The sequence below is a fragment of the Semicossyphus pulcher genome, unplaced genomic scaffold (assembly GCF_022749685.1).
Source record: "Semicossyphus pulcher isolate SPU_LCO1_2020_fin unplaced genomic scaffold, fSemPul1.0.p SCAF_3, whole genome shotgun sequence".
NCBI classification, from domain to species: Eukaryota; Metazoa; Chordata; class Actinopteri; order Labriformes; family Labridae; genus Semicossyphus; species Semicossyphus pulcher.
In genome coordinates, this window is record NW_027211704.1 from 9,036,221 (window position 1) to 9,049,661 (window position 13,441).

The 13,441-nt window shown below is 39.3% G+C and overlaps 1 protein-coding gene across 1 annotated transcript; it reads right to left on the reverse strand.

Annotated features, from left to right (window-relative positions):
* Positions 1-1,258: 1,258 nt before the first annotated feature.
* Positions 1,259-13,216, reverse strand: chmp4ba (charged multivesicular body protein 4Ba). The gene is made up of 5 exons (XM_069678822.1): positions 12,880-13,216; positions 4,454-4,631; positions 4,110-4,224; positions 3,452-3,578; positions 1,259-3,328 (listed from the first exon to the last, which is right to left on the reverse strand). Exons 1-5 carry the CDS (start codon positions 13,061-13,063, stop codon positions 3,267-3,269), a joined length of 666 nt encoding a protein of 221 aa, XP_069534923.1. The 5' UTR covers positions 13,064-13,216; the 3' UTR covers positions 1,259-3,266.
* Between the last annotated feature and the right edge of the window lie 225 nt (positions 13,217-13,441).

Sequence of the window (13,441 nt, forward strand, 5' to 3'; positions counted from 1 at the left end):
GAAAACAGAACAGGCTGGTCTCTGTGATATTACATATTGCCCACACTAATAAGGTAAGTTATGCCTGTTTCTATGTTTGTTTGTTGCTTTTGCAACTCAGGGGATACGAGTTATGACCATCTGACATTACAGTGGTGCAGCTTTGTAGTCTCCTAAGCATGTCCGCTTAGGGCTTCCATACTTTTCTGTCCACATATGCATAACTATGCACATACAGAGTTAATCAGACTGTATTTTGATTTTAACTGTACTGAAGAATTTAACTGATCTTATGTTTATGAATATTAATATAACTTGAAAAATGACCGAATAATATAATTACATTTTCTCTGTTGTTTTAATATAGTTTTGGTCAGGGAGGACGTCACCGCTACGAGACAGCTAGAGGACGATCAGATCACAGAATGTTGTAGAATATGTACAGTACTATTCACATGCAAATGTCTGCTATTTTCTTCTAAAAATGCAACATAAATAAGGAGTGAAAGACTCAAAGCCTCAAGTAGGAGGTGCTAAACTCAGCCGGCTGGTAGAAACATTAGACTACGGCTAATTTAGGAGCAAGTTTCAGCAGAGTGTAACCCAATCAGACTCAAGTCTCGTGTGTTTGAGTCTAAAGGAGAAGTACATAACTCTCCACTGTCACTGAGTAAATCAATGCTACCTTTATACCTGCTTACTCAATTTTAGGTATTTGCTTTTTTTTAAAGAGATTTTAAGATATAACTCAATTGGAAAAATGTTTTTCCTCATAAGTAGGTAAACTAAGTTTATCCTGTATTTCTTAAATAATAATAATAATGAGGATTTAAAAAAAAATGTATAGGACATTTAAGACAAGAAATGTAGCTCAAAATGCTTATTTATAGGGAATTACAAGCACACATCAGAATAGATAGAGTGAACATTAAAATAAGGATAGACTGCCAGAATAAAATCAAGTTAGAGAGTGAAATATGTGTTTTAACTTGAAATTATTTTTATTTATTTTTAGTTGCTGATTAATGAGGAAGCGTTATAATATTAACAAATCTAAAATCCCCTACAGTTACATTATATTTATTTGACATATTTGCATCCTTAACTCAGCAGAATGACTTTATAAATCCACTTGAACCTCCACCTAATGAGCGTAACATCAGAGAAAAATGGCCGCCCTGTGCATATTGTAAATTCAGAACAAGGATCCACACTATTGCTGCTTGAGGAAGACATGACAGAGAAACGTATTACTCAATAAGCAGATACAACAGTGCTGTTACTTGCATTGTATCCCAACTTTATTAAGATAAACTGTTTACAACCCCAGTCACAGAGCAACATGGCTGCCACACCTCCATTCTCCAACCTCTTTGTAAATAGAGAAAAAGACTATTTATTTCAATATTGTGTCTTTAAATATCAGGGCTCCGGTCCACTCGCTCACAAAGAAGAGTTTGCATTACAAAAATGAGCAAAAGCAGCTTCATTTGAATCTTTACTTAAAGACTTGGGTCATGGTTCAAATACGATCTTAACCATGTGTTCGACCCCGACCTGTCCATGCATAAAGGTGTCTGCTGATAGAAGGAAAGAGGTGAAGCTGCAGCCAAAAGTCATGGGCAGTGAGCAGAAGGTTGACTCCTTTAATCATAAATCCAATTTTGTTAAACAGGTGAATCAAAAAAAAAACAAAAAAAATCCAGCTCATCATCTCAATTTGACTAAATATTCACAAGAGGTCACTGTGTCCAAAGGCTGAAAACATCACACACACTCACACATCAACCAGTGTAGGTAGTATTTTCTCAGAGTGTGTCACTGTTGAACTACAGATGGACAAGGTGCGGGAGTTGTCAGGTATGGAGGTAATTTTGGGTAAGTCTATGAGGAAATGGTCCTACTTCTCTCTTGATTTATTTACTCATTATTGTCTCAATCTCTAGTTTCAAGTCTTCGCCAATAGAGCATGATGTTCTTTTAGCAAGTTTTTGTACCATTTAGAGGTAAATAGACAATAATTCAGTGTATACTTTAAAGGAGGTGAAGTAATATATACAGAATGTCATCCAAATATGGGAACTTCTGGATCCAGAAAAAACAAGATGGTGACGGCCTAACTGTCAGTCTTGATTAAAACATCTTGGTGCTTTCTGCACAGCCTACATGTTGTCTTCTGAAAGGTTTAGAGTAATTAGAATGTTGCTGTCGGAAAGAAGAGCAGTGTAAGGTAAGTTCACAGACGGAGACAGCTCTGAAGAATTGTGTCGATTTGCATAATTATAATTAAGCTTTTTCTTGTAGCTTTAACATTCTACCTAAATCATAGACAATCAAATCAAGCTAACTCAAGCTACAGGAAATTGATTTAGTGTCCTTCCAAATCAAGCAGTAACCCAAAACTCCCCAAGGTGTCCTAAAGATATATTTCAGGGGTCATTAGACAATTTAAAGTGAAAAATAAATGAAGAATCATAAGGGTATGCACAAAATTATTTGTATTTTTTCTCTATTTTGTGTTTGCCATGACACAACTGAGTGTAAGTATAAGGAAGAGGGTGGCATCATCTTGTTAGCATAAACACCATTCGCTTTGTTAAAGGAGCCTGCTAGCTAAAATCTAACTTTCATCAAGTGATGAAGGAAGTGTGAGGTACAGAATGTTTCGTGTCATCTTTCTGTAGTTTGACAGTGATACCTTCATGAGAAAGTCCTACATATTCATACTTTATCTTCTTTTTCTTCAGAGATGCTGTGGATGATTGAGTGTCGTCATCATTGTAGAAGAGCAGAGCGATGACGACACAGGAAGCAGAAAAATGGCTGAGTCATGTTCTGTTTTTGCTTTTTCCCCCACACATTTGTTGATTCTTCGCATTCCTCTCAGAAACAAGCCGAGCCCTGTTCCTCCACACACCCCTGGAAGTATGCACTTGCACCCTCCTGACTTAAGTGCTCGTTCATGCACTCTTAAAGAGGCCTTCAATATATATACCCACAGGCTGTGAGGGCATAAGCTTTGCTCTGTGCCATTTAGAAACAATAGTGTGAAGAGATTCTAACATGAGGAGAGCAGCCTGGGTTCATTCCATTTGGTGTCAGTGATTTTGTGTACAAGTGCATACTTCAGGGTCGGGGTGAGGTTGGATTTTGGGACGTGGGCTTTGAGACGGAGCAGCATGCCAGCAGCCCAGAGTCCCTGTCTCTCTTCCAGATGTCTGAGAGCAGCCTGGTAGCATAGAGACAGACAGGAGAGGGGCACTGGATAGCTAGCAGGGCGAGCTAGCTTAGTTAGCCGCCCAGGCCTCGAGGTCCGCCATGTCGTCCTCGTCTTCCTCCTTCTTCTTGGCTAAAAAAAACAGAACAAATGGGATTTTAATTTCAGTTTATAGTTTATATTTTAGTTGTTTTGATTTGCTGCATTTTTAGTGCTGAATTAAAAACACATTTTTATTTTTGTGACAAATAATACCTGGTCTCGATGGTAGTGATGTAGAAGGTACACTTGGTAGAGGAACGTCGGCTGTTCCTTCGATTTCCAGAAGATTCTGGTCCAGCTCTTCCTGCTCCAGCTCCTCCAGCTCAGCCATGAGCTCGTCCTGAACACAAAAATCAAACACCAGTCAGGTTTGTGTAGGCGGACCCAAGACCACATACATACCATGAAAACAAATAACCACACAAAGTAGAGATAAAAGTGTGTTCTGTAAACACAGCTCCACAACACCGGTGGGACTAAGAGCCCATGTTGTATTGTTGTCATGGAAACAGCTGTGCCTAATACTGTATGCCTCTGCCAAGTTCACTGTCAGATTGTTAGCATAATAAAGAGCTGTAAATGTTATACTGCATCTGTCATTCCCATTATAGGGCTGCAGAGTTACAGATTATGGGCCGTAAACGAGGCTATGCAATGACGGTAGAGTCGATACATTCAAAGGCAGACGTACAGTAGGCTACAAGCTGTGCTGAGTAACGTTACCCAACACTGGCCACCACACTCTTCAGTCTTATGAGAATATTTTTCCATGAGATTTTGATTGTTTTACCAGGAAAATCCAACACAATATGGATTTAATAACTATTAAGTTTTACACAAATGCGTTCAGTGTTCTGGTCTTTGTTCTCACCTCGTCGTAGTCTTCTCCAAAACCGACCGGTCTGGAAATGACATCTGAGATTTCTTGAGCCACTTCCTGTTGTTCTGTGATGTCCGCCATCAGATCGTCTACTTTGTCTATGTCCCTGTGCAACAGGAGGACAGGACATGAAAATATAAATACAAACGTGTAAAAAATGGATCACTGATTGACCATGTGTAGTTCAGTGATGACAAGAGAGGAAAGGAAGGGACCTCTAATTTATAGGCCTTGAGATTATAAGACAGCTGAGGAATAGAGTCATTTTATTTTGTACTTCTTAACAAATAATACTTAAATAACAACCTAAAGTAAAATTAAAATAACTTTCTTACATGTTCCCGTGAGCAGCCTTCATTGCCTCTGCAGCGAAGCCCATATTCTTGAGCACTTCTGTGTTGGTGTTTGCGTTCTCGAGCGCCTCCCTCTGGAACTCAATGGTGGACAACGTGCCGTCGATCTGAGCCAGCTGCTTCTCATAACGCTTTTTCCTCTTCAAGGCCTGCAGAGCCGCTGCACAGAAAAAGGGACAGGAGAGGAGACAAAGTTAGCCTCAGTATTATCTTTAATTCCTGCTTATGGTCTAAGTGTAAAGACAAACCATGGCGTCAAGACTTTTAAGACTTTTTTCTTTTAAACTCAAACCCAAGAACAAAGACAAATTCTGCCTGCTTGAAGACACAGGGTTTACAAGACCAGCAGGGGAGTTGTTACAGAGGTGAGAGGAGCCACCACACAACCAGGAGATGAAGTCACGACCCACAGTGGACTCGTGTTGTTTCGTGACATTGCCGCAGAGGCAGCTTGTTTTGTGTGAGTGATGGAGGACAGATTAGCAGCAGGAGGAGCCGAGCTGCACTGCACTGTTTTCATGCTGAGTTACAGTGTTTGTCCTGATGAAGCACGACTCTGTTAATCTGATAAAATCCTGTCTGAGACTCAATCTGCCTGCAGACAGGGTGTGCTGCAGTTTCTCTCTCTTTAACATCTTATTACACTCACAGAGCTTTCATCTAAATAAATGGGATGATTATATTTAAAAAATGTGAGGCAATAAAAATAATATATGTACTCTACCTGGCGTTTATAGAAGCTTCTGATAGAGTAAAGTTGTTTTGGCGGCAGGGGAGGAAACAACTTGATAACAAACCAGTGTGAGAGAGAGAGTGTGGCTGTATTGTCAAAATAAGAAAAATTAACTGCTTCAAAATGTGAGGTTTCTTATTCCTTTGTTTGAAAACAGCATGTCTTTTTATTTTAGATTGTTGTCAGACTACGACTATGAGTATTTGGGGCACACTAAAGAAAAAAAATCTTATAATACGAGGAAAAAAGTTGAAGTATTAAAAGAATACATTCATAATTTTAGTCTATTGTTAGCCTATATGTTGTACTGTAGGGGGCAGACCTGCCAACACTCCCCGGCGGGAGTCTCCCTCATTTTAACCCACTCTCCCGCTTTACTCCCGCTTTGTAATTTCTCCCAATTATCTCCATATTTCACATCAATCAAACGGGTGTTCCTCAACCTCAATGTGGAATATGTGTCGTAAGACCTGGCAACCCAACTGGAGGCAGTGGCAAGCATGCAGTGGAAGAAATCAAAGAGCAATATCTTTTGCAAATGAGGTCAATAACTGGTCATATCTATCTCAAACACTCCTTCTAAATGTACTCTGCATGCTGAGGCTGTGAACTGGAAGCCTTATCAATAGTGTCATAAACTCTACTGCATGTCTGCAATCAACCAACAAAGAGATCAAACTGTGTTTCAGAACTGGCAACTTATCATAATCGTCAATAGTACAAATGCCTTACTGAACTTTAACTACACTATTAGATCCAGCTCCTCTGTCTGCTCAGAATGTAACAAGTTTATGCATTAATATGATTAAAAACAACGCCGTAGAAGCTGTACAAATATTTTTATATCATGTAATGATTGAATAGCCTAAAATCATGACTCTTCCTCATAATATTCCGATTTTATTCACATAATACTAGGACTTTACTGTCATCATATTGAGACTTTCTTCTCATCCACTTGTCTTGCTCCATGTGAGTTTCAACACACTGAAACAATGATCTGAACCAGAACACGGGGAACTCCCCTCTGAGGTGGACGTGGGAAATCACCTCATCAAGGGCTGGTGATACAAACCTGCTGAGTCATACCTGAGGAGGGAGGAGATGAAATAACAACAGATACGTGTGTGTGCTCGATTACAGCTTCATTTTAGACTCAAGATCAGAAGACGAGGTTTTTACAAAAAAAACGTTAATTAAGATTAGGGTTTGGCGCCCTCTTGAGCAGAAACAAGTAACTAACTATTTGTTATTTACAGAAACGGTATCTGATTCAAACACAAAACAAAGTGGCTGCAGACACACTACTAACAGCAAATTTAATATTTCTAAGAATAAGAAATACTATTTAGAGATAGACCGATATGTTTTTTCCAGGGCCGATACCGATTATTAGTAGTCAAGGAGGCCGATAACCGATATTTGGAGCCGATATTCATTTGCAGTAAAAGTGAAAATATTGGCGTCAAAATTGTGAATAATACAAACTCCAACACTTAACTTTGTTTAAATGCCTTTAAGCATATGTTTATTAAACAAACAAACAAAAAGCGCAGGGAGTTCCCAGGGTCAGCAGCATCTCTTATAAAGTTAACTGAAAATTTAAATAAATAAATAAATAACTTCCTGAAGTTTTATAAAGTAAACAAAACAAAGTAAAATAAAATTTGCAAAGAAATGAACTTTTTCTCCTCTCCGCCGTGTGTCTGAGCACTCTGCATGCACAGCTTTCACTGCTGATTGGCTGTTACCCGTGCCATTGCTCTGCGTGTAATCAACAGTGCTGTGGGTGGGACAATGCTGGAGACAGAGTAATGACTGCAGACAGAGAGGCGCGGCTGCATCAGAGCCAAAATAACCCAGTTTTAAATTGATCTCTTATCGGCCGTTGGAGAAAAAAAAACAACAAAAAGTCCGATGCCGATATGCGTCAAAATGCTGAATATCGGCGCCTATAATCGGCCCGGCTATCCCTAATACTATTATTTTAAGTCAATATTTTGTGTCACATGACTGATTTCTTATCCCTTGAATAAGTGAATAATGTACAGTAATCAGGTTGTTATAGCAGAAATAAACCCCAACAGGGTGATGCAGGACCCTTGCACAAAGCCCCCACCATTAGCATATTAGCATCCTTATGTTAGCATGTAGCTGTTCCTCAGTATAATCTATTTTGACATTTGTGCACAGCTTTTGTTTCACTTCCGCCACGTATTCAAAACATGATGGTTCAAATACATAACTGGGTTTCACCACCTCTCTCTCTCTCACACACACACACACACACACACACACACACACACCTCAGTCTCCTGCATGTGGTGGGTCTGGGCCACAGGAGCAGGAGCCAGCAGCTGACAGATCCTGTCTCATCTGATTACTTCAGCTCTCAGGTCTATTCCTGCACTGATAACATCGTTACCAAACGTCACACAAATATGATCACATTATTGTTCACCTGCATTCAGACCGCACATTGAATTTCACAAGGTCACGTTATACTGTGAGCCTTTATTTTCGTGCTGTCCTGCTCTGTCATACTGTACACTTTAGTGGCACTTTACAGTGACGTTGACATCGACCGTCTCTATGTGCAAAGTAGAATTTACAACTTTTATTGTGGCTTAGATGAGCTCAACACAACTGGACATTTTAATCAACTAATAGTAGTTTTTTGTAGGGCTTTGTATAGGCAAGAATCTGGCAACACAATATGGATCAGGACATAGAGGTGACAAATAAATATATTGTGATACTGCGGGTAAAATACCAACTTTTATCACTCTTACGCTAAAGATATGTGCTAACCTCGTTCTATCTTAGTTTAAATTTATACTTCGGTGTAGGAAATAAAACAAACTTTGCATTTTACCAATTTATTGAGAATTAACATTTTATCAGTCCCTTTGGGATTTCGGAGGGGGGTTGTTCTGTGATTCTTGCGGCCTAAAATGCCTGATTTCGCAGGAGGTTTTTTATAAAGTTGCAATACAAGTTTTTCTGTGTAACACATTGCACATCCTCTGTGAGCGACTGGGACAAGCCCTCCAATAAAGCATCTATCGGCTAAGCGAGACGTTTGTCTTCTGACATCAGTTTCGGTCGACTTCCGTGTCAAGACGCAGAATAAAATGTGTAATAACTACATGAAAAATTAGACCAGTAATGACTCACATTTGTGACGGAGCCTCTGGTTGGTGGAAAGTTAGGAACATGGATAAATGATCACAACAAGACTTCAAGTATTGGGTTTCCTATTATGGATTTACTGTATAGAGCGGGGAAAGTATGGTGATTAGTCAAACTGGCAAACTTGTGGGCGCCAGTTTGGCTCAGCGGTTAAATCGGTGGCCATATACAGAGGCTATAGTCCTCGATGCTGTGGCTTTTTATTATTTCTTCATTTTATAGCTTGGAGGAGAAAAAAACAAAGTGCAAAATGCTGCACAAAACCACAGAGTCGTATTTAAGAACCAGGAGGAGAAGGAGGTGAAGTGTAGAAGTAAATGTCCAAACACCAAGTAGGCAAACCAACCTAAATCAGCCACCACGCAGAGTCTGTAATAATGGTAGCGTTGGTATGTTTGCAATGAGGAATACATAGATAGTGTGTTTGTTATTCTCCCCCCATCAGAGGGAGGCTCTGTGACGGGCGGAAATATGTTGACAATCAGGTTCCATTCTTAGAAGCTGGTGAACCATGTGATGCAGAAAGAGACTTTAAAACCAGTTTGAAATGAGGTGACGGTGCAGAGAGGATTTAAGGTTACATCACAGCGCTGTCTGAAGCCACAGTTGGCTGCATGCAATTAATTTTTGATGAGTAATAAACGTTCTTGCTACAATTATTATTATTCATGATATTAATGCTTTAAAAGCTGTTCTGGGTTATATTAGCAAAACGTGCAAATGCTCCAAAGCACAGTCTGAACTTGAAAATGAAACAAGCTTGTAATAGATCTCTTCAGCTGGTTGTGGGAAATAAAACCTTCATCGCAGTCAGAGCTGAAACAGGAAGAGCATAATATGTGGTGCATTGAGGCAGCTTATTTCCTGTTTGTCAGTCATGTGAAATACCTGCTGGTTATTAAAGCTACACAGACAGTTTGCTGAAGTTAATCCGTCTCTATTTGACCGGTATAAAGTCTCTCCCACGAAGACAAACAAAGACATAAGCGATGTTCAGCTTTCACAGCCCTCTAAAATGTACAGTAGTAACAGTAATACGAGTACTTTGAAGTGTTATTATTAGTGCCAGTCACTATGGTATATTTAAATCACTGTACTGGTACACTTCTATATTTAAATAACTCGGTCTGCCCCCAAAGAGTCGAGGAAGTCGTGAAGTCAAGAAGTCTCTGAGTCAGCTCAAATGTCTGCACTTCTTTTGTTTTTAGCTGTGTCATTGTACACAAAGCAATGCAAGAGCAACAACATGGCAGACTGTAAACTTTACTAACAACCTTAAAATAACCCCAAAGAGTTCATTGTTCAAAAGTTTTATTCCTGGAGCTCAATTCTCCTTCTGACTTGGTGATTAAAACCAGTAAAATAACTAAATAACGCTGTTTTTAAGGTTAGGATTTCATATGTGTTTATCACACACAAGGAGCCGAATCATCCGCAAAGGCCTCAAACGTCACAAACTGACCAGTGATTAAAAAAAGTTAAAAAATAAAAAGTTAAATTCAGTGTCTCCCAAATGCTTTTTCTCAGAGCTTCGGGGGCTGCAAGCTAAGCTGCTGCTAGCTTTAGCTTGCTAGCTGACGACAGGTTAAATGACATAGTTTGGTATCAGGCTGAGAAAAGCCTTCACAAACACAGACAAAACTTGTCTTCGGCTAAATGTAGCTGGCTGGAAGTGTCTTAATATCTGGCTGACAGTCGGTGCTCATGAAAACACTGTTTAAAAAACACATGTTTATACATGCATCTTACAGGTAACTTATGAGGCTCAGGTAAGTTGATAGAGGAGTTTGGTGTGCTGTTACAGTGAATTACAAAGGAACAAAAGCCAAAGCTTAGCGTTACGCAACCAAATAATTTGACTGACAAATTCAGAGCAGGACATAAAGGCTAAAATGATCCAACAACCAGGAAAAAAACTGACATGAAATACGTTTTTACTGTCTGAAAGGGTAGACTATCTCAGACTGATGTATAATGGCTCTGAAACAGGAGGAGTGTCACCTCAGTTCACCTAAACAAACAGTTAGGTAATACCTACACAGTCTGCAGAGACTCTGTTGTTAACATGTAAAGAAAGCAGCATTTTCCTCCACATATTTAGCTCTTAAGTGACCACAATCCACCATCATCTTGATTATCATGTTGTTGACAGTTAGGAGCGGCCTGTCCCAGCATGCATTGGCAGAGAGGCAGTGTATTACCTGTTCTGCTCCCCAGAGCATCACAGACCAAACAGGTGTGTGTACGGAGAATTGTTTCTGAATTGGAACCAGTTCCAACTAACAAGAGCCAACCTCCTGCACCTGTCCGCAATGATACACACGCTTCACCTCTCATGTAGAGGGTTTATAATATGGTGGAATAAAGATATGATTGGAGGCTTTTTATATCCTCATAGTTGTAGTCTGATAACCCATTTGTACCTGGTGTTAACAGGCAATCTGTTGGGTACGTGCTGGGTAATGACGTGAGATCAAAGGCCCTTTGCCTGGTAATAATCAGTGTTCTGATCTCATGCCTGTATTTGGATCAGATCCCACTGACTAAGACTCTTTTCATGCAGGGGAAAGAAACATTCTCAAGGAAATAGGATGTAAACATTGCAGGTTAATAGCAGCTGATAATCGGGTCATTACGCCTCAAATCTGCTAATGTGAAGACTGAAATAAAACCAAATGTGAGCTGCACACATCTGGTTTGTGTTTCTGAAACACAATACAGCACTTTGCTCCATGTTCCTTTTTCAGACTAACAAACAACTGTTTGTTGCCTAAATCTGCTAAAAAATATGGCTTTTAGTTTCAATGATTCAAATCATATGACCGTAACCATTGCACATTTGTGCTGCAGCAATTGTTGAAGGCTGCACTGATCAGTATACTACCACATACTCCATATAGCTTTGTGCTAATTCAACTGTTTTTTCTCTTAATTGCTGCCTATAACAACTTTGTTAACTCCTGCCTCAGAAGACTTTTGTTGGTGTTAGACTCTTAGTGTCGGCTAGTCAATCAAACAATTAATCATTTTTTGTTTATTTAGTGCCCAATCATAGCAAGAGTTAAAGAATAACTTCATTTTGACAGTCAGAAATCTCAAGCAGAACCAGACTCATTGGTGAAAAACCAACTGCAACAACCGGATGGGCAGAGAAAGTGGGATAATTAGATTATTGTTTTTTATTTGATCTTCTAAGCAGTGCTGTAGTGAGCTCATCAACTGCAGGCCTAAACAGCATTATACCAGTATCACAGCATTCACAAACAAAGACAAACTCGTCAAGGCCTGAACCTGATCTAATCTGATACTGATTATCATCAGTCACAACCCTGTAGGTGGACCTGGCCTCTCCCTGTCATCAGTATTTGTTAAGTAGATAAGCTACCTTTCCAAATATGAAAACTCAGGCTGTTCTTAAGATTTGTTAGAGTGAATGTATCTCTGGTTTGAAAATCATATGGTGACATACACAGGGCTAAAGGGCTACAGATATTCAATATAGCATGGATGATCTGAGAATAGCTCACAGGGACAGTCTTTTAAAAGGAGATCCATGAAGAACTAACAACTTAAAAGTATCTGTTAACTATTAAATTATTCATTTTCATCTTGCTGCTGCAATTATTACATAGAGGAAGGAAAAACTGACATTGACAAAAATAAGTGATAGTAAATGTTTGTTCTTATTGTAGAAATCAAAGCCACCATCACCACCATTTTTCAGCCACCATCTTTAAATGGCCTGAAACAGATTCGCTTACGAATAAATGGGTTACAAATCACTTTTCTGTTGCAGCACACTAAATAGTCGTATCCAGGCTGTTAGAGGAAATCATGAGGATGTTTTGCAATACTTTCAACCCAGATGTTTGTGTTGTTAAACAAGCTTTTCTAAAGTCAACACAGATTCATCTTACTAAAAACAGTCTTACGAAAGTAACAATCTGGGGCTTGTTGCCACATAGAGATAATCACAAGATGGAAAAACAGAGATGGCAATTAAAAGAGTATAAATATATAATATGGCCCTAATAATAAGTTTAATACCTGGCCAATTTGACCGTAATTATTTATTATAAAAAGTAAAAGCACAACGGAGGTCAAAGTTTTAGTTTATGTTTCATTTTGGTTTGTTTCTCACTCAAGGTCAGTAAACTCACCGCAGTCTTCGAGTTTACAAGTTTTCTTTACGACCTCAAACGTCTCAAAGTTTATTATTCAGTTTTATAACTACCTTCAACTACGTCTAACTTTAGAAGTGTATGTCTTGCTATTTTAGTGTAAAGCAATAAGTACTAGCACTGTGCTGCTCTTAAAAATAGACTTTAAAAATGTCAGGCGACCGTGTGGACAGCCTTGTGTTCAGAGACTGTCAACTGCCAACTTTCCTCTCTTCCTCTTTGGTTAGCTTGCGGGCTAACTAACTCACTGACTAACTAGCGGTTTCACTAGCCCGTCAAAGTTTGTGAGCTTTTTTTCTCACCTCGTTTGTTTTTCGTGCCATTCTTCTTCGCCGTCATGAGCTCCGCGTCGATCTTCTTCTCTAAGAAATCCTGTTTTTTGGCCAACATCTCTTCAGTCTCTCTGAGTTTCTGGATAGCATCCTGGGGTGTCGGCGCTTTCCCACCCTTACCACCTCCGCCGAATAACTTAGCGATTAACGACATTTTTGTTATTAAATGTAAACAATAACGTGTGGATTAACCGTTAACAAACCGTCGGTATTTTTATACCGCGCCGGTGATCGATAATTTGCTCTGTTGTCTCTCTCGTTAACTACCGTCGCCGAGCTGCTGCTGCTGCGGCTGCTGTTGTTGTTTTTGTCTCTTCTTCCGCCTTTCCACACAGGCCTCGTGATGTCATTACGTCAGCGTGACTCATGCGTGAGGGGAATTTCACATGACAATTTCCAATTATAGGAATTGAATTTGAGTTTCTCTTTCTACAGATTCAAATCAGAATTATAAACATATTGGTATTATTATTATCATCATGGATTGTTAAGACTTAACTGTTTTGTTAAGGCTTTTAAAACATGTCAAACT